The 26,741-nt window shown below is 32.5% G+C and overlaps 1 protein-coding gene across 5 annotated transcripts in view; it reads left to right on the forward strand.

Moving 5' to 3' along the window:
* Akap9 (A-kinase anchoring protein 9) overlaps window positions 1-26,741 on the forward strand; it is a 129,590-nt gene that overhangs the window by 21,549 nt on the left and 81,300 nt on the right. For all 5 annotated transcript variants that reach the window (XM_076833572.2, XM_076833591.2, XM_076833582.2 and 2 more), the window contains exons 4-10: window positions 1,430-1,483; window positions 1,851-2,024; window positions 2,968-3,123; window positions 3,899-4,096; window positions 8,529-10,889; window positions 18,451-18,664; window positions 20,386-20,548. In XM_076833572.2, the coding sequence (XP_076689687.2) occupies window positions 1,430-1,483; window positions 1,851-2,024; window positions 2,968-3,123; window positions 3,899-4,096; window positions 8,529-10,889; window positions 18,451-18,664; window positions 20,386-20,548 (3,320 nt within the window). The remainder of the gene's footprint in view (window positions 1-1,429; window positions 1,484-1,850; window positions 2,025-2,967; window positions 3,124-3,898; window positions 4,097-8,528; window positions 10,890-18,450; window positions 18,665-20,385; window positions 20,549-26,741) is intronic.

Below are 26,741 nucleotides of genomic sequence, written 5' to 3' on the forward strand. Positions count from 1 at the left end.
CTTGGGGAATTTGGTGGGAAGTCCTGCAACTAACTAAAGATGAGGATGAGAAGAATGAAATGGAGGAGAGTGAGGTGAAGTTTGAGAACTCTTCTGCAAACTTATGAAAAAAATCTTAGATAAGAAGTTGAGAATCTTAGTTATGAAGGTTGTGACAATCCTCCAGTAGGCTGTCTTCAACCTGCTGCATTGTGACTAGCACTCAGGGCTGAACAGCGAACTCAGAGTAGATCATAACAGTCCAGGCACTTCAAGACAACTCTACAATGGGCAGCATGATGTCCAGAAAGTACTTGGAGATAGATCCTAACCAACTCATTGTGGGACATTATAAATATGTTTAAACTGAATTAGAGGAGAACTAACTGAATATTTGCTATAGAGGTATTAGATATAACTATTATACTGGATAAATAATTTATGTAATACTGATAACATGATATTTGACATGATCTTTGATGATATTTACAAATATTTATTTTATTACACTGTTACTTCAAAATAGAAATTTTAGTGTGTACTAAAATCAGAATGTGTCATTTCTGAGTCATGAAAAACTAATTGAAATTTAGAAGTATTATAATTTGAAAATTATCACAAGTGACTTTATATCTAGAATTAGTATTCCTACATTCTTGTGGTTTTTCACCAATTACAATAATGTGTTAACAAAAGTTGTTTTTTTGCCTTCCCTTTAGCTTTATTTCTCAGAGATTATTCTTAGAATAAAAGTAGAGCAATCAAACGGATTTTTTAAAAGTCTCTTAGTTAGGACCCTCTCCCCCTTTTATTTGGCAGTTGTGGGTATTGGGCCTTGCACATGCTAGGCAGATGCTCTACAACTGGGCTACATCTTCAGTCCTAGGATTTTTACTTTTTAATGTGTCATGGCTCATACAGACATAATCCTAACTCTAGACATTCTGACTAGTCTGTCCTACATATTTCAATGTTAACAATTTCATTCTCCTGGGTTCTATTAACATAGAATTGTGAAGGCTTAAGATATGGGCAGGAATGTGGGCAGGAATGAAGTTGGGTTTTGTACTCTTAGTGGTAAAAAGGCAATTAAATGATTAAGGCTTAATTTTAAAAATATATTTAGCTAATTTTAAGGAAGCATTTTGTAAAAGAAGATCTAGTAACTTGAAGCTTTTATTTATCTTTCTGAAGACTAAATAGGAACTGCACTTAGAACTTCAGTTAACTTAAATGAAAGTGTCTTTTGTATTGTAAGAACTTAGATGTTTGAGGAATGATTGACATTTGATATGCCTCTTAGATACTTCAGTTAAATATAATTACCATATTTGTTTTGCTAGTAAGGCATTTTCCCTAGATGTAAAAGATACACAGTTAGTAGAAATATTATTGTTAGGTAAATAAAATTTGGTCTATCATAATATATCAGGAAATTGTTTTTATACAGGTAAATGATTGCTGTAATGTGGTGAAAACAGGAAAGCCTACCAATTTGTTAATGGTACAGTATATAAAACTACTCATGATACTAATGTTTTTTATTATTTAAAACCATTTGACTTACTAACCAAGCTTTCTCCTGTATGTAATTCTTTCTGTATGTGATTTCTAAAAGTTATTAGATCTTCTTTACTGCTTAACAAAACAAAGTTACCTCATTTTCATTATAACATGGAATTGGAACAAAATTTGCAGATATGCTGTTTAGGGGTAATATCACATTAATAGCAAACCAGATTGCCATAGAAGTGAACTTCAAAGTGAAGAGTGATGTTTTAAAGTGGATTTTGCTATGGAATTCAATATTCGAATTCCTCTCTCAGGAATATTGCTAGTACTGAATTATTAAAACTATTGGATTGATTTAGGAAGAAGAATTTGGTGTCGTTGATTCTTATTCTGAACAAGGCGCACACTATAGTGAGACTCGCCTAGAGTTGATAGAAAACGATTTAGTTGGGAAACCTGAACATGAGCCCGAAGAACTGAACAGAGAACTGGAAGAAATGAGGGTCACTTATGGAATTGAAGGATTGCATCAGGTACATTTACCTTCTGTGGCCTTTGTTTGCTACTCACAAAAACAAAAACAGGAATTTTTTTTTTTAATATTTATTTTTTTTTAGGTGGACACAATATCTTTATTTTACATTTATGTGGTGCTGAGAATCGAACCCAGTGCCTCACGCATGCTAGGCGAGTGCACTACCACTTGAGCCACATCCCCAGCCCTCCAGGAAATTTTAATGATAGTTTATTTATTTAATGAGAATTACAGGTGTTAATTTAAGATTATCTCATTCACGAGAAAAATGGGGTTCTTGCACATAGTATTAAGAATCCCATTTTACACCTAGAATTCAACTAATAGGGGTAACATATATGTTACTTTGTTTATTTAACTTAATAAGATAGAGTAAAATAACTTTAGTGATTTTACTAAAGATGTTTTTCTAATGAGCCTGAAAGAAAATTGTGGTATAAATCACATTTTTTTAAAAATGATGACTTAAACCCATTAAGAATGTCAGCAAGTCCCTGTAAATATTCTCTGCAGTTAGAGTGACATCTCTTGTATTAAGTAATCAGTTATGAATCAAGATGAAAATGGGATATTAATGAGGATGACAGAATAGATTTCAGTTTCATCCTCTCCAAAAACAAGTTGGTGGTGTTGCCTGGTAACAGATTGGGGGAGCTCCCCAATATAAAGGCATTTGCTTCTAGAATTAGATATATAGAAAAGCCAGAACAAGTGAAAATTTTTTTGCATGTGCACATTAATTTCTTTCAGATTGATGTGGAAGTAAAACAAATTTCTTAAAGCTCATAGCTTTCAAATGTGGGATATAGCATACAAATTGTAAGAATTCCACTAATGTGTTTTGAATCTCATATTTTTTAAAAAGTTGCTTGTAACAATTATAATCAGTTTTATGTAAAATATAAGCCTAGAATGTAATTCTTTTCACTGATTTCCTTTAGTTACAAGAATTTGAAGCAGCAGTTAAACAAAGAGATAGTATTATCACACAACTCACCGCCAATTTACAACAGGCAAGAAGGGAAAGGGACGAAACGGTGAGAGAATTCTTAGAATTGACGGAGCAAAGTCAAAAATTGCAGATTCAATTCCAACAAGTAAGTATTACAGTAAGTAGAACAAGACTTACTCGATTTTTATAACGAATTTTTAAATTTTTTCACTTTCTAGAACAAATCTGTTATAAAGCCATTTGTTTATTTGTATTGGAAAAACTAGTGAATAAGTGTTATGTTAATCAAGAATTTAATTTATACTTTTTGGGTAGTTTCTTGCTGTTGTTTTCTTTGTACTTCTTCCCTGTCTCTATTTAAAAATTCTACAAAGTCTTATCAGGTGTATTTTTGCAGAAATTTAACCTGCAGTTACACCCTACTTTTTCCAACCCTGGCATGGTTTTATGTTAATTAGGTTCTCAATTATAACTAGACTGACAACTGGATATATTCCATTTATCTTTAGTTGGAACTATAATCTAATTGCGTTAAACAAAAGGGAGGAATTTAAGGTAAGAATACAGGCTTGTTTATAGAACTTAAGGGCAGAAATACAATCAGAACTCTGAGAGAAATTGGAACTAGAGTTTGAAAAGTCATCAAGAATCCAGGAAGAACTTTCAGTCCGCATTTTTCTCTGCCTGTCTGCCTGTCTTATTTCTCCTATTTTCTCAGCTTTATAATGTGAAAGGTAAATTCTTTGGCTCATTACCCAAAGTGCACATGACCTATCAGCATGTTGACAGCATGGAAACATGCTGACTGAGATCGTAAGCCTATGAAGTGAGCATAGTTTCCAGAGAACCCCTGTGGGCTGAGGGTACAATAAAGTGTCACTTCAAAATTTAATATTTTGAGGTTTCTTTCTATTTTCAAGTTACAGGCTAGTGAAACTCTACGAAACAGCACTCACAGTAACACAGCTGCAGATTTACTGCAAGCCAAACAACAGATTCTCACTCATCAACAACAGCTTGAAGAACAAGACCATCTATTAGAAGATTATCAAAAAAAGAAAGAAGACTTTAAAATGCAAATTAATTTCTTACAGGAGAAAATTAAAGTATATGAAATGGTATGTGTATCTTAAGGAAGTCAACCCTCTTGTAGCAGCTTTGTAATTAACTTTAAAGTTTTTAATGGAGGTGTTTATCTTTTTTTATGCATATGCACCCAAAATTTCGTAATTGAGACAAACTCTTTGAGTATATAAAATAATGTATTTCAAAAGCATTGAGAATTTCGTAGTAATAGTTTTAAAGATGATACTACTCATTACTCTGCTCCTTGAAAGTGATCTGCCTATGTTAAACTGAAGTCTCAGGAGAATCTATTTTTATAACTAGGATTTTTATCCTTTTTCCTCCAACTAAATGTATTTCTTCTTATTTTAGCCATGATTATAAAATTCTGAAAAAGAAATTTTGTAAATTTAAACTAGAAAAAAATGTGGTTGATTCTTTTTATTCACTTGTTATATTCCAGTTTGGGGGAATTATTTAGTCAATAAGTGCTCCTGGTAGGAAATGTATCACATGGATTGTAATCTTTAATCTTAAAAACAATTCATGCTAGTAGATTCCATTTTTTTGTTTGTTTTTTTGAGAAGTTGAAGTTTAGATGTGATTTGCCTGAAGCTGCCCCATTAACAGGTACCAGAGTTGAAATTCTGAGCTCCTTGCACTACACTGTACTCTGATCCTTGCCATCTCTGTCCTCTTTTTTGCTCTGTGAGAGCTGAAACAAGGCAGTGTGATCACCATGTTTGAATGTAGCTGAACATCATTTTACAGTAACTCAAATTTCTTGCCATCACTCTGTGCGTGTCTACAAATGTCTATGAAAGCACCATTGGTATGGATTTGTGGGTTTCAAATAAATTTGAGCAAGTAGGCAAATACAGAATCTGGGAATAATGAAGATGGAGAATACATATAATACAGCATATTTTATAAACTTAGAAGATTCTACAGGAAGTTGAGAAATTACCAAGACAAGAATATTGTTTGGATAACAAAAGCATTAACTAGCACTTATTAAGTACTTACTCTATAACAGGCAGTATTCAAAGCCTCTCACCCATATTAATGCTTTGAATCATCACTACAACCCCATGAGATAAGGGTACCTTTATCATTTACAAATGATGGTACCAAGACAACGCAAGATGAAGGAAATAATCCAGGTGCAGAAGTGATGTATCGATAGAGCCAGATTTCAGAGCTCAGTTTTCTGACTCCAGAGACTCCTCTTTGAAAAATAGGGAATGTACAAATTAAAATTATGAGAAGGGCATGCTTTTCAACTAAGGTAATTTAAAGATTATGCAAGTGTTTACAGAATACCTATTCTGTAGTAACCCTTGCAAAAGATATATGACAAACCTTAAGATGTCCCCTTTCTTCACTGAACCCATGGAGAGGTGTGGCATGTACACAAGTTACCACAAAATAAAAAGTAAGTGCAGGTAACAAGTGTTATGAATGTTTTGACGAGGTCTGCTTTATGAGGAAAAGATTCAGGGTAGACATCAGCAGGGAGGTAATATTTGAGATAGATCTATAAATTGGAATAATGTGTTATTTATATTTTGTTTACCCATAAATTGGTATAATATATGGAACATAGTACATGGAACAGCTATTCAATACCTGTTTGGTAATCAAGAGAATTGTTTATGAATTCATGACAAATAGAGATACACAGGATATTCTTTGCGGGATGTGGAGTGGGCATAAAGACCCAGGCTGCAATGTTGAAAATGTATAGGGAGCAAAAAGTAATTTACTTAGAAAGCAATAGGCTTTGGAAGTGTCTTTCTGGAGGGTAAGAGTAGAAAGACAATCGAGGCCTAGGTTGAAAGTGCCCGGATCTAGGATTTTATTATTTCTTATTGTTACTAGGCAGTATAATTTCAGATTATCTAAAATTTATGTAATTCATTTTAGTAATGAAAATAAACTGTTTATTTGAATGTTAGCAATAATACTTTTATTGTTCTTATTATTATATTTTAATTTCTCAGTTTTCAAAAAATTTAATCCCTTTGAGAAGTAGTTCTGTCAGAGCAGCTGAAGTAACTATACTGATAGTCAAAGGCTCATTATCCTAATCCTCCAAACCTCTTGTGTTATAGTAGTCACAAACAGGAAGTATATTATTCCCCACTCTTTCAGGTGTAGTTCTAAAAATAGAGGATTACATCCTTGACTGAAGGGCTCTCAGTTTTGTAACATAGAACAAGTGATTTAAAACCATGTAATTTGAAAAGAGCTAAACAAAGAAAACTGTGAATTTGTGGTGTTTAATAGTTGAATGAAGAATTATGGTTAGTTATTTATTAATCATATTAGGTGCTGGACAGTGTTGAATTAAGTTATTTTCTTTTATGAGGAGTGTTCCTTTCATCTTATAGAAAATCAGGAAATAAAATTATAACAGATTTTTATATCAATGTTAACATTTTTCAAAACTAGTTATTATTTAACAGTTTAGCTAAAATTGACCATCATGAACTGATTTTACTTTTTAAAAAAATTTTTTAGTTGTAGATGGACACGATATCTTTATGTATTCATTTATTTTTATGTAGTGCTGAGAATTGAACCCAGTGCCTCATGTGTGTGAGGCAAACACTCTACCTCTGAGACCCAGCCCCAGTCCTGATTTTACATTTTATATAGGTTCCAAATGATTTATAAATTTCTTTCTAGTATATGAATATATTTGTATAAAGCTCAGTAAAAATAAAATACCTTAATTATTTTATTTTAACCTCAAACATGTTCTGGGAGATAGAGGAAATTTATCTTTATTGTACAGATAGAAATACCAGGATTAATAGATTACACTAATTTACTAATGTTGCATTCTAGTGTAGAAATTAAGAAGGCTCAGCACTTGGTAATAACATATGGTGTAATTGGAAAAGGAATATGTGACACTAAGACAACAGCTCATAGTCTCACTCAAGAGGCTGCACAAGATAACCTTGGTTTATGTAGTGCAAAATTTGGCCTTTATTTGTTAGGCTCAGAAGTTATATTTTTTTTTCTTGAGCTATATCAGAGGTGAATTAGTTCAAGAGGTTAATGTTTAAGTCTAAATATAAGACTGTGAATTTACAATGAGAAATAATTATCACAAACTTCAGATTTTAAGCTCATTGGATTTTATTATTTTTCTATGGACAGATGAATTTTAAAAGCCAGGTAATAATTTAAAAAGTTGTTTATTAAGTATTAGATGAAAGGGTGTTGGAGGAATCAGATGTTCAGTGGCATGAAGTTGAGATAACCTGTTACATCCATCTCAGAGTAGTAATGTTCATGTCTGTAGACTAAACTTCTTAAATGCTCCTTGCTGTAACTCCCAACATTGTTTTCTGCATTCAGTATGGTTTTTCGAGAGGGATCAGACTTCTCAAAGGTTGACGGTGCATTGGTCTTCTTCCAAGAACTATACTCAATTGATCAATGCCTACATTTTCTTAGTACATTCATTCAAGGCACCTAGAAGTCCTGTTTGGCAAGGACTCGTGTCTCCTTAAGATAACTTTACTTCCTTACCTATATTTTCATCAGTTATATGGATTTCACTTATTTCCTTGGCTTTGGGACTACAGCTCTTAACTGTTTAATGAATATGCGTTAATATGTCTTGTCTTAGCCTAATCTCCAGTTCCAAAATTGAGTCCCCAGATAGGAACTGGGGAAAATTATCTGATGGTCTTTTATCTTTCTGTTTGAACTGTGGGTCTAAGCCCAAGTTGGTATGCCGTAAACATACAGTAGTGGTCTTAGGTGTCACTTGATGTTCAGTCACTTAAGCATTGCATATCCCTAAATTTCTGATTCACTTAAAACCCCAGGAATGAAGTTAAGGAAGACTTAAAGGAATCCACTTTAGTTCTTGTTGTTTTTCTCATTTTATAGCACTTGTCCATGAAATACCTTCAAATCACTAGAATCCAAGGGAGGACCGATATTTATTTTTTTTGTTTCTTCTGGAATCCAGGGGAGGACCGGTTTTTATATTTTTGTGTCTTCTGAGAGTGTCTAGAGAGTATGTAGTACTATAACTAGCCATCAGAAATACTTAATATTTAGAATGTTGACCAGTTAATAAGAAAAATGAAAATGTGATAGTTTATATGGATATTTTAGTCAGACTGGTTTTTGTTTTGTTTTGCTTTTTTGGTGGTGCTAGAGATCAAACCCAAGGCCTCACACATGCTAGGCAAATTAGATTGCATTTTTAAATTTAAATATTTAATCACAGCACAATGTAAGAGAAATTTCTTCCCAAGAAGGGTAAAACTGTTATATTGTTTGTTCATATATACTGTCAGGTAGATAAGTCCTAGGTCTCCTTGTACTGGGAAAAACAGGGGGGCAGGCCCAACAGTTGCTTTTTATAGAATTTTATAAAAAGGAGACACACCCATAAGAAGTTGCCAGAAGCTAAAAATGTCATTCTTATATTTTCATTTTCTTTTCTTTCTAAAGGAACAAGATGAAGTAGAAAAGTCAAATAAAAAAGAATTACAAGAAAAGGATGCAATCATCCAGGCGTTAAATATAAGAATAATAGAAGAAGAAAAAAAGAATCTTGAGCTAAAAGATCAAGTCACAGCCACTGAAAAATTAATGAGAGAATTACAAGAACAAATTGCAAGTATGAAATTAGAGCTGGCTAATTCTAAGCAAAAAGAAAGACAGTGTTCTGAAGAAATAAAACAATTAATGGGTACAGTTGAAGACCTTCAGAAAAGAAATCATTACACAGATAGCCAGTTTGAATCTGATGTGGTACAGAGAATGGTGGAACACGAAATGCAGAAAAGATTAGAACAACTCCGAGCAGAGATGGATGAAATGTATGGGCAACAGATAGTACAGATGAAACAAGAGTTAATAAAGCAACACATGTCACAGATAGAGGAACTTAAAGCACAACATAAGGAAGAAATTGAGAGTGTTTTAAAATCACATTTAAATATTACAATTAATGAAGATCAAATAAAGTTAATGAACGTGGCAATAAATGAACTGAATATGAAATTACAAGATACTAATGCTCAAAAGGAAAAACTCCAAGAAGAACTAGGAATAGTTTCAGGAGAAAAATCTACTCTGCAGAGACAACTTGATGACCTTTTTGAAGAATTGAACTTTTTAAGGGACCAAATTCAGAGAGCTAGAATGATAATAGCTGAACAAGAAAGTCAACTGAATGAAGCACATAAGTCCCTTAGTACAGTGGAAGCTTTAAAAGCTGAGATTGTTCTGGCATCTGAATCTAGGAAAGAACTAGAGTTAAAACATGAAGCAGAAGTTACAAATTACAAGATCAAACTTGAAATGCTGGAAAAAGAAAAAAATGCTGTATTAGACAGAATGGCTGAATCACAAGAAGCTGAATTAGAGAGGCTGAGAACACAGCTCCTATTTAGTCATGAAGAAGAACTTTCGAAACTAAAAGATGATTTAGAAGTTGAACATCAAATAAATATTGAAAAACTTAAAGATAGCTTAGGCATTCACTATAAACAGCAGATAGATGGCTTACAAAATGAAATGAGTCAAAAGATAGAAATAATGCAATTTGAAAAAGATAATTTGATAACTAAGCAGAATCAGTTGGTTTTGGAAATTTCAAAACTAAAAGATTTACAGAAGTCCATCATGGATTCAAAATCAGAAGAAATGACCCTTCAGATGCATGAACTCCAAGAGGAAATCGAAATATTAAGACAAGAAAAAAAAGAAAAAGGTACGCTTGAACAAGAAGTTCAGGAATTACAACTTAAAATTGAATTATTGGAGAAACAAATAAAGGAAAAAGAGGATGACCTTAAAGAAAAGTTTTCACAACTTGAAGAAGAAAATAGCATTCTTAAAAATGAGAAAAAAGCTTTTGAGGACATGTTGAAAATTTATGTTCCTGCTGAACAAGAAGAAAAATTGATTTTCATTGACTCCAGCAAGTCCATATCCAAAGATTGCAGCTGGCAAAAAGAAATGGAAATGCTTACAAAAGAGAATGAGGCCCTCAAGAAACAGTGTATTCAGCTAAATGAAGAAATTGAAAAGCAAAGAAGTACATTTTCATTTGCTGAAAAAAATTTTGAAGTTAACTATCAAGAGTTACAGGAGGAGTATACTTGCCTTCTCAAGGTAAAAGATGATTTAGAAGACAGTAAAAACAAACAAGAATTAGAGTATAAAAGTAAACTTAAAGCACTTAATGAAGAGCTTCATTTACAAAGAATAAATCCAGCTACAATCAAAGTGAAAAGTGCCATGCTTGATACTGACAAAGCATTTGTCACAGAGCCATTAGAAATCTGTGAAGTTGTTGAGAAAGATACAACAGAACTTATGGAAAAACTTGAGGTAACCAAGCGAGAAAAGCTAGAATTGTCAGAGAAACTGTCTGATCTCTCTGAACAATTAAAACAGAAACATGGTGAGGTTAATTTTCTCAGTGAAGAAGTCAAATCTTTAAAGCAAGAAAAAGAGAAAATCCTATTGAAGTGTCAAGAGCTAGAACTCCTAATTAACCATCATAGAGCAGAAAATATAAACATATGTGATGTTCATTTAAGTTCTTTACAAGATGGGATAGTAACTATTATAAGCAAGGATTCTCAAGGATCATTATCTAATGTAGGTGAAGATTTTGGAGAAGAATCAAAAACAGTAGTGGAAGAGAAAATTTCTTTTGAAAATGTGGCTATTAGAAGAGAAAGCAAGCAAGAACAGTTATTTTCACCATCAGTAACAAATGAGTCCTCACCTGGGACAGATCAATCAAGTGAAAACGATAAACTCCATCAGGAACTTTATGTACTTAAATCAGAACAGGTATGTTTACTTATTTAAATATGGTATAGCACAGTGAAAATGTACATTTCATGCTAAAAAGAGTTTTCACCTTCTTAAATTCATAAAAGAAAATTAAAGTGAATCATGTAATTCTCATTTAGATCTATCATTTATCATTTAATTTTCCTATTTTTTCTTAAACATTGTTTTTCTTTTAGCTAATCTATTATATATTCTACTCGGGAAATAAAGCAATATTTTCTTTGTAAAGACAATAGTTTAAATAATATTGTTTAGAATCTCAACTTTACAAGTTGCCAAGGTTGGTCTTGAACTTAGAACCCTCCTCTGCCTTAGCCTCCCAAACAGCTGGAATTACAGGCATGCACCACCATGCCTGGGTTTAAAATACTATTTTAAATATGGAAAAATGCAAGCAATAAACTCAAAACCCAAATTAACAAGTACTATAACATTTTGTCTATTTTTTTCATTCCCTGTATTCCCTATACACTTCTATGTTCTCATCACTCCTTTCTCACAGGCAACCATAATCATAATTTGGTACAAATCCAGTCCAATTCTTACATTATCACTTCTCATTACAATACATTTTGCATTCTCAATGCACTGTATATTTTGTATTTTTATGAACTTACACAAATAATATTAATTTTACAAATTTATTTTCTCATTCAATATGTCTCTGGTATTATTCCATGTAGGTAACGGGGGGTTTAATGTCCAGTACCACAAACAAAAAATTAACAGCATGTAGGCAACAGGTTAATTCATTTTAACTGTGGTATTATGACTATACCAAAATTTGTTCATTTCCTTTCAGGAGATAAATTGGTTTATTCCTAATTTTTGGATAAATGTGCTACTTTCTTTCTAATTAGTGGTTCTCAAATGTAACATGCATCAGAATCACTTGGAATGCTTATTAAAACAGGTTACTTTAGGAACCTGTCCCCATCCCCACGGTTTCTGATTCAGGAGAGGTCAAAGAGCTTTGAATTCTAACCCGTTACCAAGCAATGCTGTGCTTCTGGTCAGGAACCACACTTTGAGAACTACTTAGAAATATAACTGCTAGGTCACAGATAGTGCATTTTTAACTGTGCTAGATTTGATCAAATTATTTTTATATAACGGTACTAATTTACAATGCTACCAGAAGGTTGAGTACTTATATACTCACATCCTCACCATTCTTTATATCAGACTAACTTCACCAACCTAATGGGTATAAAATGTTATTTTATTTTTACACTGAATAGTAAGGTTGAAAGAATATTTTCATGTTTATTAGATACTTTGATTTCCTATTCAGGCACATGTCTTTCACATCTTTTGCCCATTATTATTTTGTTTTTGGACCTCTTGTTACATTAATTGTTCTTTCTATATTCTTGATAGCTTTTGTTTGCAACTTACATTCATGGCAAATATCTAGTCCCAGTCCTCAAATCTGTTTTACATTATTGTTTTTAAAAGATACAATAAAAATTTTAAATCTTTTTCCCATGCTTTGTCTTTATTAAAAGTTTTCCCTATCTTAAGATTCTATTTTCTTCTTACGTGTACATTTTTAACCAACCTGATTTTTTTTCCCTAAAGCGACAAGGATCTAATTCCCTAACTTCTAACCTCTAGTATCAAAAGTCAATTGTGCTCAAAACAATTTTGTTTTTTTTTCCTCCCAAACAATTTTGAATACTCTAAGCTTCTTCTGCTAATTTGGTTTATTTTTTGATTTCCTCTGTCTCTGCTCAAATATCATCTCACCAAAGTAGTCTTCCTTGACCTACCCTATGCAAAAAAAAGCCCTACACTTAGGGAGATCTTATTCTTCTTATCATACTGTAATTTTATTCATAGCACTTAAGACCACCAGAAATATTTGTCTGTATTTTCTAATGTTCATTTAAACCCTAAAAAGTAAACTTTATTCTTCCTTGACCATTTTTATTCACTGTTAAATTATGAATGACTTGAACAGTGCCTGGAATGTAGTAGAGATTCACTAAGTGATTCATTGATTTGTAGGGCCTTCTTGCCACATACTAAATTTTTACAAGATACAGATCTGTTCTGGGCTTTTCATTATATTCCACTGAACTACTTAACCATCCTGGCATCAAACCATATTGTTTATAATGATTTTGTAATAAGTTTTGATAACAAATACATACTTTTTAAGATTGTCTTGAGTATTCTTGGCTATTTACTCTTCTATATCAATTTTAGAATCAGTATTCCACATTCATTAAGAAACCTTATTAAATGACTAGAACTATTAATTAGGAGAGAACTGATATTTTTCTTTGTATCTTTCCATTATGGATATGATATGTATTAGCATACAGTCAGGTCTTTGTGTCCTTCAATATTTTATAATTTTCTTAACAAAAACTCAAAACATCTTATCTTGGGTTTAAAGTTTTGCCTGATCTGTTCATATTTTTTCTCATTTCCTATCCTTGTCATATTGCAAGAACTGGAGAAGCATTCACTAAGAACTACAAAACCATGTTGCAATAGTAATGTTGACAATGGGTATGTATCCTAGTCCTATACTTGATTCTAATGGAAATGCTTCTAAATTTCACCATCAGAAATATAATCTGTCAACATTTTGATGAAAATCAGCATCATGACTAGAAAATTTCCCTGCTATTCCTGATTTCCTAAAGCTTTTTTTTTAACTTATAAATGGGTTGTCAAATTTTTTATGAAATTTTTTTCTGATATGCACTAAAATAATCATGGATTTTGTCTTGCTACATAAAAAGGTAGAGATTACAGTCACAGATTTTTTTTTTCAAATGTTTAACTATTTGTCCACTCTTGTTATAACTTGCTAATATTTTATTTGAAATTTCTGCAACTACACTTACAAGTTAGATTACTCTACAATTTTATTTTCTTTACAATTCCTATCAGGACTTCATATTAATATTGGCCTTCTAAGGTGAACTGGGTGGTTTTTCTTTCTTCAGTTTTTCTTCTTTCCTTTCTTCTTCCATTCTCTCTTTAATCCTACTTTAGTGGACAATTACACTTTTGTTCTTGGAGAGTTAATAAGAATCACTTGTAAAATGGTCTTAAGTCTAGCATTTTGGTTTGATGAGGCAAAAGGGAAAACTTCTGACCACTACTTCAAACTCTTTAATGATTACTGACTTATTCATTTCTATTTAATTGTTATTTGAACTTATTCATTTCTATTTGCATTAGTTCTGGTAGTTTATATTCTTCCAGAACACCATCTACAGTTTGCTTATATTTTCAAATCTATTGGCAGAGATTATTTGTAGCATTATTTATGACTTTTAAAATTTCTTGTAGTACCTGTACTTATGTCCTTATTTCATTCTTGATTTTGCTTATGTGTTTTCCCCCTTGGTCATATTTTTGGAGATCTAATACCTGTAAATAATCTTTTCAAATAATAAACCTCCAAAGTTCTTGAAAAATTTTCCCACTTGTTTATTACAAGTTCTCTTATTTTTGCTCTTTATTTCCTTCCTTCTATTTCCTTTGAATGTAGATATTCTTGACACTTTTCTATGCTGTTGAATACTTAACTCATTTCAATATCTCATTTATTAAATTGATAATATTTAAACCTAAAAATTATTTTTCACATATCATGTTACATACATTCTACTTTTTTAAAAAAATATTCATGTCTCTACTTGTGCATTTACTCTTCCAATTGAACTATAAACCAATTAAGTCAGATTTCTGTAACTTTTTAAGTTGGATAAATCTAGAGATAACTGACATTCTATAATATAAAAAATTGCCCACTCAGAAATGAGACTTTTCATTTATTCAAATATTTTTCATTAAAGTATTCTAATTTTATTTATATTGGTCTTACATATTTTTGGCTAATTTTGACATTTATTTTACATTAGGTTTTTTGGTTTATTTACTTAGATTATTTTTCTCAATTTCTTAATTACACCTGTGAATTATCTATTTCTATTTATGCCATGTATCTTTTTATCTTTGGAATGGTTAGGGCTTATAGAACAATGCTAAATAGCAAGCGACAAAAGCTATTCTCATTTTCATTCTAACATGAAGGCCTATCCTGATTCACAGCTGATTCTTGATAAAGCGGTTTTGTTTATTTCCCCTATTCACCCCTCATTCGTCCATTCGTGAAACATTATTAACTGCTGATCATGTGCAAAACATTATTCTAGGTACTAGGCATATAGCAACTGTCTATATAGCCTATATAGTAGTGTCTCTTCACTCACAGAACTGATATTATGGTTCCTCTTGAGGTTTCTAAGCTCCAGTATATGTTTCTAAGCTCCAGTATCTCTTCCAATACCAATAATTACCTCCAATTTTAAACACACACACTTGAATTTATGGCTTCTCTCAGCATCAATAACTAGCCAATATCTATAATGTTCCTGCCACTCCTTATTTCTTGCACCCCAATGTTGAAAAGACTCTCTGATAATCTGGAATTATACTCCAAAACTATTCATTTCTTTCTTTTCAGTTAAAAAATTATTTTTTTCTTTTTTCTTTTTTGGTACTGGGGATTGAACTCAGGGCACTCGACCACTGAACTACATCTCATCCTTATTTTGTATTTTATTTAGAGAGAGGGTCTCACTGAGTTGCTTACCGCCTCACTGTTGCTGAGGATGGCTTTGAACTCACTAGCCTCCTGCCTCAGCCTCCCTCAGCTGGGATTATAGGCGTTTGCCACTGCAGCTGGCCAGTTAAAAATTCTTAACAGCCACATTTATTTTGGTTTCAGTGAGATATATCTGCTCTAATTACTAAGTTTAATACTGAGAGTAGGAGTATTTTGTTGCCTCTGCAGTATTTCAGACAAGTAAACATTATCACTATGTAAGTCACTGCTCAATTTCTTCTGTGAACTTCCCTCCACCTGCATACATACCTTACTCCCCTCTGTATCAATGATGGGGTTTATTTTAGTAATGATAAATGGGAGCAATTTACAGACTTGCTTTTCTTCACTTTGTTTAGTTAATTTCAAGGAGAGAGTATCTAAATACCATTGCAAGTATCTTCAATACAGAAACAAAATTCCTATTAAGAAAATTTCACCAATTTGACAAATGTGCTTCAAATTCAGGTCTTCGAATAATGCTTTTTAATAAAATTTAAATTATGTCTGACATTTTTTAGGAGTAATCACCACCATTTATAGTTTTAAAAACAATTTGCAATATTTAACATAGCAATAGTAGTTAAGCAATTTGAATTTCTTGGGTCTATTCAAGTTATTAAAAACGTAAAGTATGACCACATTTGATAAGATCATCAACATGAACATGTCATTAGAAATAAAAACAGAAAACTTTCCGATGACTTCCTATTGTACTTAGGGATAAAAATCTAAACTTACAAAGTCTATAAGGCTCCCTTTGATTGAGTTTCTTCCTTCTTCAAACTCTTCTCAAACTCAATTATATAGGCCTTCAATTCGGTTCCTCAAATTTACTCATGGTACAACTGCTCTAATTTCCATAATGCAGCCTCTTCCCTCTCATTCGAATCTCAGTTCAAGTGTTAATTCCTCCAAGCTCCAGACCACCACCCACCTCCACCCATCATTCTCAATTTCTTTTGTGAACTTCCCTGTTTTATTTTATCACAATACCCTGTTTTATTTTTTCATAGACTGTTGACAATATTACTGTCTTATTTTCTCATTTATTACCTGTCTTCCTCACTGAAATATATACTCCTTAACAACTTCTCTCTTTCAACACTAAACTCTTATATCTGAAAAGATATTTATTTTAGAAACACATAAGTTTATTTAGCAGGCTACAGTTGTGGCTCAGTGGTAGAGAGCTTGCCTAGCATGTGTGAAGCACTGGGTTAAATCCTCAGCACCATATTATAAATAAATAAAATAAAGGTAAAATGTCCATCTATAGCTAAAAGATGTTTTTAATTATAAAAAGTGTATTTAGCATTATCATACTGAAGATACACATCAGACTTTTCTGTTATTTCTAATATGAATAGCTGACATAAAAGGAAATAACCTATTATTTTATGTGTTTTATTTCTTTAGCTGTACAGAGAATTAATACTATTTTTTCCTCCTCACGTATAAGACTCAAAAAACTCTAGGGCTTAAGTGTTTTTCTTGCACAAAGGAAAAAGAATTTATAACTATTGAACAACTGCATAAGGTTCTAAAACACTCAAGAGTTTGTTTACAATTGTGGAACTTTGAAAAAGACCAGTATGAAATAAAAATTCTAAAAGTCTTTGAAATTGCAACAAAATACTAAGTTATAAAAAAGCCTCAAAAAGGGCTGGGATTGGGATTGTGGGTCAGTGGCAGAGCGTTTGTCTCACATATGTGAAGCACTGGGTTCAATCCTCAGCACCACATAAAAATGAAAATATTGGGAAAAAAAAAAAAGGGCTGGAAATGTAGCTCACAGGTAGAGAGCACCCCTGGGTTCAATTCCCCAGTGCCATGAAAATAAAATATTATTTGAAAATAAAAATGAAAGATAAGGAAGAGCCAAGACAACATGAGAGACATTGGTATGAAAATTTGTTCTCCTGGTCTCCTTGGCTAACTACTCTTACACAGCTGTAGCCGATCCATTGCTGTTAGTCCTCTTAGGGTTTTTAATTAGACCCTGCATCTTTAACTGTTTATTTAATAAGATATATAAAACAAAAAATACATTCTGTAAAACTGATGGTCCTCCATACTCACTACAGTAGCTGTAAACCAATGATGATTAATTAATGATTTGATTAGTTCCATAAAACCTGTGGGGAATGTTATAGGCCAGGCTATGTAAGCAATGACCAAACAGACTTCATTTTACCCTGAGACTCCATATTATGTAAGAAGAGCTTCTCCCATAGGAAAGCCCCATCACTGTACCACATTACTAATTGCCTAGCATAGCCTACTTGCAATACAGAATAGCAATTCTTACACAATGTAAAATTGTTCTCTTTGGTTCCCATTTCCTTGGGCAGTGTATCTTACTGGGGAATAATTGATAAGATGTTAGTAGCCATTCTTTAATTTGTATTCAACTAGGGTCACTTTGATCCATTTCTCTTTTGATTATGATTATGAAAAAGTCCCAGGAGAAATGAATGAGATGAAAATTTGATTAAGACATTGCATTGTTTCGCTAATGGCTTTATTCAGCTTCTGTACTACTTCTTGCTTGCTTGCTTGCTGGTTGCCAAGTCAATCTGGATGTGGTTTTCGCCTTTAAATATCCTAAAATATTGAGGCTCTAGGCTGTTTCCTGCAGAGACAACTTGTTCCTGTAGGGAGCAGTCCCGGACAATCAGAATAAAGACTCTCCAATATGGACAAATCATAAGCTATACCAAATATCAAAATTTGCTCTAAAATTGAGGTAATGATACTACTCTACTTGAAAAAAGAAGTAGCTCAGTATAACTGAATGAAATGAAGAAAAAAATGTCATTGGTTCTCTTATGAAGTTTTAAACTATAATTTATTTCTCCTCTTGTTTTAGTATATGCAAAAAGCAAATTATTTTAAATTTTTCTAATATATATTCACTTTCAGAATGATTTAAGGCTACAGATGGAAGCTCAGCGCATATGCCTTTCTCTGGTTTATTCAGCTCACGTGGATCAGGTTCGTGAATATATGGAAAATGAAAAAGATAAAGCTCTTTGCAATCTTAAAGAGGAGCTTATTTCTACTCAAGAGGAAAAGATCAAGGAACTTCAGAAAATATACCAGTTAGAACTACAGAATGTAAAAACACAAGAAACAGGTAAATAGTTTCTGACTTATAATTACCATGAAGCATCACTTAGAGTCCACCATTTCATAATTCTGTCCTTAGAACTCACAGGGGAAGGTGACTTGTGTATCTAAGCCCTAGTCTTATTTGTTCATATAATCATGGATATTCATTCAAGTGCTAGAGAAAACTAAAATTACTGAGTCATTTTCCCATAGGAAATCATAATCCATTGGGAAAGCATATATAAAATACACTGAAAATTTCTGAAATGTAAAGAATGGAGGGAGAAAAAAAGAGTCTTGTCTTTCCTGGGGAGATGAGTAGGATGAGGGTATGGGCAGGAGTAACTGGGTTGGAAATTTGGGGAAGGCTATGGAGTCTTAAGCATTGAGCTCTATCTAAGATTGCATCCATTTGGGAGAACTGGGAGTTCAGGTTGTGTTAGCTAGATAAAACTGGAGAGATTGGAAGGAGCTTGATCAGGAAAGGTTTTATGTACTCTGATGAAACATGTTTATGTTTTATGCTATTGGTGATAAGACCTACAGCAGGATTTTAAATAGTGGGAGTAACAATAAGATTTTTATTTTAAGTTGATACCATTAGGATCAGTTGGAAGGGATGAAATTATTGATGGGAAGACCAGCCAGATTGAATTGAGTATGATAGAAAGTTAAGTTCAACACTTAAGAGTTAGGCTCTAGTTTGTCGTTAATGTTAGCAGAAATTAAGAATGATACCCAAGTTTCTAGCTGAAGAAATTAGAGTATGATTCTAGTCATAGAAAGGAACCAATTTGTGAAAAAAATAATAAATTCAGTTTTAAATATATTGAGTTAAGAATAGAATACTTATTGACTTTGAAAAAATATATAGGAGTTAGTTGAAAATAGAAGTCTGAAACCTGGGAGAAAAATTTAAGTATGAGGTAAAGATTTATAATCAGCATGAATGTCAAGGACAAGAGGTCAAGGACAAGAATGAGTTATCAGGGGAAACTAGAGAGTGAGTTAAAAGACCAAGATGGCATAATGGGAAGCAACAATGTTAAGGGACCATACAATGAACCATAAACAATTAGTCACAGTTAATGTTTTTCTTTCATGATTATTTGGCCAGTTAACTAGACTTCTTGTGTTCAAGGTATCTCTAGGCCTTCACTTTTGCTTTTAGGAATGAGTTTTATTATTGGAATTGCTTTGGTGAACAGAATAGAATTTCAAGCATATTGGATAATACCATGCTTTTTCACTTCAGGGGTTCTTTGAATATAGTAATATTTTAAGTTTGTATTTTTTTAAATTGGTATCTTCTTGAGGTAGTCTGTCCACTATTTCCCAAATTGCATGTTAACTAATGGCTCATTTAATTGGCAAAAAAGTTAGTTTAGTGATTAACTATCAGCATTTTTTAGAAATAAAAATAAAAGAGGAAAGTGAAAGGTGTTAACTACTCTCCTCTGGTCCCTTTTCAACACCTCTTTTGTTTCATGTTTCTGAATTGTTTTAAAGATATAAAATTGTTGAATTTAGAGATACTATACCATAAGGATAGGAGAAATGATCTTGAATCACACTGTTTTCTTGTTTTCATCAGTCAGAATGAGTCAAATTAAAACCTGAGTTTCACTCAAAACATTTTTCAAAGAATAAATATTTTTATACATTGAAATAAAATGATTGTTATTTCACTGAGAAGTTTGTATTGAAATGTGTATTGTCTTCTCTTCCTGTTATCTTCTCTGTAAGATACCAAAAAAATTAAACAACTTGAAGAACAAATTCAAGAATTAGAAAACTTCATATGCTTTTTGCGCCAACAATTGAAAGAAACTGAAGAAAATCATAGGGCAGAAATTTATTCTCTACAGGAGAAACTTCAAGCCATTAGTGAGGCCACGGTGGACCCAAGGTATCTATTTACTTAAAACTTCATTCAGTGGTATTTGTAGCTTAGTAACAATGATAGTATCATCTGGAATGGTTATTTTAAGAATAAAATATAACTTTAACAAAGAGATAGGATGTAACATTTTTAAGAAATAAGAGCAGGAGATAATTCTGTATCTTTGAAATGTGTGAAATAAATGTTGGTATAAACCAAAGACATTTTATTATAGGAATTTTACTTATACTTTTATAAAGATGTTATTATTAATCTATTTTCTGAATTAAAATAAGTCAGGTAGTAGACATTTATTTGCTTATTCTATGCCTAGGCTTTGATATGTTGATGTGGTGAATACTTAAATAGTCTAAGTATGATCATTCCACTATGACTTGAATATACTCCATTTGATTGTCTAATGCTCAAATTCATCATGTCCCAAATAGAACCCTGATCTATGAGGGGAGAAGAAATGATCTTCAATTACCACTATGTATGTTTTCTTGGATCAGGATCTTCTAAAATTTGCTCCTTCTGTAGCCATCTTCATCCATCCTGACTCCTTTCTGTCATAACTCTCTGCCATTCTATGAAAAAATCTTGGGTTTTTTTTAACCTTCAAAGTACATCAAAACTGTGCCACTCCTTACTGCTCCACTGGTCCCTGCCATTGTTGTGTGTTTCACCTGGATTACTCAACTTCTGTTTACAGTCTGTTCTCTATATAGTCAACACAAGTGCCAGAACCTTTGCTTTTATAATTTCAGTTACATCATGTTACTCTAATCCTCTTCTGCTCTTTACAGTCTCGCTAGTCCTGAGGACCATGACATCTTTGACTTTCATTTCCTACTGACTTTCTTATCACTTACTATTCTCAAACCATATAATCCCATGGGGTTGGGGTTGGAGCTCAGCAGTAAAGCGCTTGCCTGGCTTGTGTGAGGTCCTGGGTTTGATTCTCAGCACCACATATAAATAAATAAAGTAAAGGTCCATTGACAACTAAAAACAATTTTAAAAGATTAAAAAAAAAACCTCATACATCCCCATTGTGATCCTCAAATATATCACATACCAGTATGCTTCTGCTTTAGGGATTCATTGGCTTTTTCTTCTACCTAGAATGATTATTCTCCAGGTATTTGTATGCCCACACCCCCATCTCCTTTGGATCTTTACTTAGATGTCATGTTCTTACCTAAATTAAAGTCGTCCCCAAAGAGTCTGTGTCTTACTTTTCTACTTCATTTTTTCTTAAAATTATTTGTTTTATATGTATACATACATTATAATCATTGTGTGTGTGCATGTATATGTATATATAAATAATGTATGTGTGTAATTTATGTATCTAAGTGTATATAAATTTAGAGGAAGTATTGTTTCATTTTGTTCATCTTCAATTAAGGAATTTAAGCCTTTTTAAAAAACATTGTTATTAGTTGTTATTTTATTTATTTATTTATTTACATGCAGTGCTAAGAATTGAACCCAGTGCCTCATACATGCTAGGCAAGTACTTTACCACTGAGCCACAACCCCAGCCTAGGAATTTAAGCTTATTTTTGTCTATTTAAGTCACTGATATATTATAAATCCACATGATTCCTAAATACTAATCTTACCTTATTGTTATAAGATTAGACATTTTAAGAAAACATTATTACAAAGAAGTGAATGCTTATATAACAATACAGAATTCAGACATACATACCAAAAGATATGTGGGTAGATAAAATTAAAATTAAACTAATTGTAAGTTAAAATTAAACTAATTGTAAGTTAAGAACCTTCTCTTTACTGTTGCCACACTTCATTTCCAATATAAGCAATCATTGTTACTTTTGATATGTATTCTTTCAGACATTTTCCTATTTATATAGACATATATGTTAAAACAGGTTTTTAATGCAAGTGAGAATTTACAAGCTTTTTTACCTCAGTAATATATCTTAAATATTTATCTTTATATACATACATACATACATACATACATGCACACACACATATATTTTATATATATATATATATATATATATATATATATATATATATATATATATATATATTTTTTTTTTTTTTTTTTTGTATCAGGGATTGAATTCAGGGGCTCTTAACCACCAAGCCACATCCTCACCCCTCTTCTTTTTTTTCAGAACTACTGTTTTTATTTAAAATAACTCATGTTCAGATCTACCACATACCAGTTGGGTAATGTTAGACAAATCAAATTTAATGAACTATTATTTCTCTATAAGTAGTTTCAATAACTGATTATTTTTTTTTTAGTTCTAGCAATTTCTTTTTCTTCTAACTAGTTATCTAAGACAGTAGGATGCATTTTGACATATCATACATAAATGAAGTATAACTTCTCATTCTTTGGTTGTGCATGATGTAGAATATGTGATGTAATCATATATGCACCTGGGGTAATAATATCTGATTCATTCTACTATCCTTTCTTCCCTCATAACCCTCCCCTCCCCTCATTGCCCTTTGTCTAATCCAAAATATGTTTATTCTTCCCTACCCCCCAACCCCATTGTGAATTAGTATCTACATATCAGACAAAATATTCAGTCTTTGGTTCTTTGGGATTGGCTTATTTAGCTTAGCATGATATTCTCCAGGTCCATCCATTTGCCACCAAATGCCATAATTTCATTCTTCTTTAAGGCTGAGTAATACTCCATTGGGGAGATATATATCACACTTTCTTTATCCATTCATCTGTTGAAGGACACCTGGGTTGGTTCCGTAGTTTAGCTATTGTGAATTTAGCTGCTATAAACATGATGTGACTGCATCACTGTATTATGCTGATTTAAAGCCCTTTGAGTATAAACCTAGGAGTGGGATAACTGGGTCAAATGGTGGTTCCATTCCACGTTTTCTTAGGAATCTCCATGCTGCTTTCTATGGTAGTTGCACCAATTTGCAGTCCCACCAGCAATGTATGAGTGTACCTTTACCCCCACATGCTTGCCAACATTTATTGTTGCATTTTTTTTTTTTCTTTTTTTGTGGTGCTGAGTATTGAACTAGGACCTTGGGCATGCGAGGCAAGCAGTCTACCAACTGAGCTATGTCCCTAGGCCTGTTGCTCATATTCTTGATAGTTGCCATTCTAACTGGAGTGAGATGGAATCTTATTGTAGTTTTGATTTGCATTTCTCTAATTGCTAGAGATGTTGAACGTATTTTCACATATTTGTTTATCAATTGTATGTCTTCTGTGAAGTGTCTATTCAGTTCCTTAGCCCATTTATTGATTGGTTTGTTTTTCTGGTGTTTTTATTGTTTTTTAATTTTTTTTTTTTTTTTAGTTGTCGATGAATCTTTATTTTTTAAATTTATTTATATGTGGTGCTGAGAATCAAACCCTAGGTCCCTCACACATGCCAGGCAAGCACTCTACCACTGAGCCACAACCCCAGCCCCTGTGTTAAGTTTCTTGAGTTTTTTATATATCCTGGGGATTAATGCTCTGAGATGTGTGTGATAAAGGTTTTCTCCCATTCTGTAGGCACTCTCTTCATGTTATTGATTGTTTGATGTGAAGAACCATTTTAGTTTGAATCTTTTTATTGATTCTTGCTTATAGTTCTTGTGCTCTAGAAATCTTGTTAAGGAGGTCAGTTCCTAAGCTGAGATGGTAGAGTTTGGACCTACTTTTTCTTCTGTTAAATGCATGGTCTCTGTTCTAGTGCCTAATCCTTGATCCACTTTGAATTGAGTTTTGTGCAAGATTAGAGATAGAGGTTTAATTTCATTTTGCTTCATGTGGATTTTCAGTTTTCTCAGCACCATTTGTTGAATAGGCTATCTTTTCTCCAGTGAGTATTTTTGGCACCTTTGTCTAGTATGAGATAACTGTATTTATATGGGTTTGTCTCTATGTCTTCTATTCTGTATCATTGGTCTATGTGTCTGTTTTGGTGCCAGTGTCATCCCATTGTTTTTTGTTGTTGCTGTTATGGCTCTGTGGTATAATTTAAGTTCTGGTATCATGATGCCTCTTGCTTCACTTTTCTTGCTAAGGATTGCTTTGGCTATTCTGTGTCTCTTTTTTCCAAATGAATTTCATGATTGCTTTTTCTAGTTCTACAAAGAATGTCATTGGAATTTTAATAGGAATTGCATTAAATCTATATAATGCTTTTGGTAGTATGGCCATTTTGACAATGTTAATTCTGCCTATCCAAGAACATGGGAGATATTTCCATCTTCTAAGGTCTTCAATTTTTTTTCTTTAGTGTTCTGTAGTTTTCACTGTAGAGGTCTTTCACCTCTTTTGTTAGATTGATTCCAAATATTCTATTTTATTTTTTGACGCTATTGTGAATGGGGTAGTTTTCCTAATTTCTTTTTCAGTGGCTTTATCACTGATATATAGGAATGCATTTGATGTATGGTTGTTAATTTTATATCCTGCTACTTTGCTGAATTTCATTCATTAATTCTAGAAGTTTTCTGGTGGATTTTTTAGGTCTTCTAAATATAGAATCATATTCTCGACAAATAGTAATAATTTGAGTTCTTTTTCTATTCGTATCCCTTTAATTTCTTTCTTCTGTCTACTTGCCCTGGCTAGTTTCCAGGATTATATTGAATAAAAGTGGTAAAAAGAGGGTATTCTTGTCTTACTACAGTTCTTAGATGGAATGCCTTTAGTTTTTCTCCATTTAGAATGATTTTGGTCTTGGGTTTAGCATGTACAGCTTTTACAGTGTTGAGATTTGTTTCTACTATCCCTAATTTTTCTAGTGTTTTAAACATGAAAGGGTGCTTTATTTTGTCAAATGCTTTTTGTGCTCCAATTGAAATGATCATATGATTCTTCTTGAAGTCTATTGATGTGATGAATTACATTTATTTATTTATGTATGTTGAACCAACCTTGAATCCCACTTGAATATGATGCACTATTGTTTTAGTCAGCTATTTTATTTCTGTTACTAAAGGATCTGACCAGAACAATTTTAAGAGAGGAAAAGGGCTCATGATATTATTTGAGGGCTCATGGTGTTTAGATGTCTTAGTCCATAGAAGGCCAGCTCCATCCCTTGGGCTTTGAGGTAAGGCAGAACATCTGGAAGAAGAGTGTGGCAGAGGGAAGGAGTTCACATAGTGATCAAGAAACAGAGACAGAGACTTCACTCTCCAGATACAAAATATATACCCCATATAGAGACTCCACTCTCCAGATAAAAAATGTATACTCCATAGCCATCCCCCCAATTCCCATCTCCTCTAGCCATACCCTACCACTTCATTTAATTCCTATCAGGGGATTAATTCACTGATTAGGTTAGTCATTTCTCTCCTGAATCTTCTTGCATTGTCTTATATGAACTTTTGGGGGATACCTCACAACCAAACCATAACAACTATATTTTTAATGTTTTTATATGTGAGTTGCCAGAATTGTATACAGAATTTTTGCATCTATGTTCATTAGGGATATTGGTCTGAAGTTATCTTTCCTTGATGTGTCTTTGTCTGATTTTGATATCAGGTGATACTAGCTTCATAGAATGAGTTTGGAAGAGTCCCCTCCTTTTCTGTTTCATGAAATAGTTTGAGGCTTATTGGTGTTAATTCGTCAAAGGTCTTGTAGAACTGGGTAAGAATCTGTTTCATCCTGGGCGTTACTTAAATGGTTGGCTTTTGATGGCTTCTTCTATTTTATTGCTTGAAATTGATCTGTTTAAATTGTGTATGTCCTCCTAATTCCAGTTGGGTAGCTCATTTGTCTCTAGAAATTTGTTGATGTCTTTAAAATTTTCATTTTTATTGGAGTATAAATTTTCAAAATAGCTTCTGATTCTCTACTGTATTTCAACAGTATCTGTTGTAATATTTTTTGTGATTATGAATTTTAGTGATTTGAGTTTTCTCTCTTCATTAGCACGATTGAGTTTATCAATTTTATTTATTTTTTCAAGACACAACTTTTTGTTTTGTTAATTTTTTAATTGTTCCATTTATTTCAATTTCATTTATTTCAGCTCTGATTTTAATTATTTCCTGTCTTCTACTGCTTTTGGTGTTGATTTGTTTTTCTTTTTCTAGGGCTTTGAGATCTTATGTTAGGTCATTTACTCATTGACTTTCCATTCTTTTAATGAATTTAGCTTAATAGTGTCCCAGAGATTTTGACAAGTTGTATCAGTTCTCATTTATCTCTGGTAAGTATTTTAAAAATTTC

The sequence above is a fragment of the Callospermophilus lateralis genome, chromosome 1 (assembly GCF_048772815.1).
Source record: "Callospermophilus lateralis isolate mCalLat2 chromosome 1, mCalLat2.hap1, whole genome shotgun sequence".
Lineage (NCBI taxonomy): Eukaryota > Metazoa > Chordata > Mammalia > Rodentia > Sciuridae > Callospermophilus > Callospermophilus lateralis.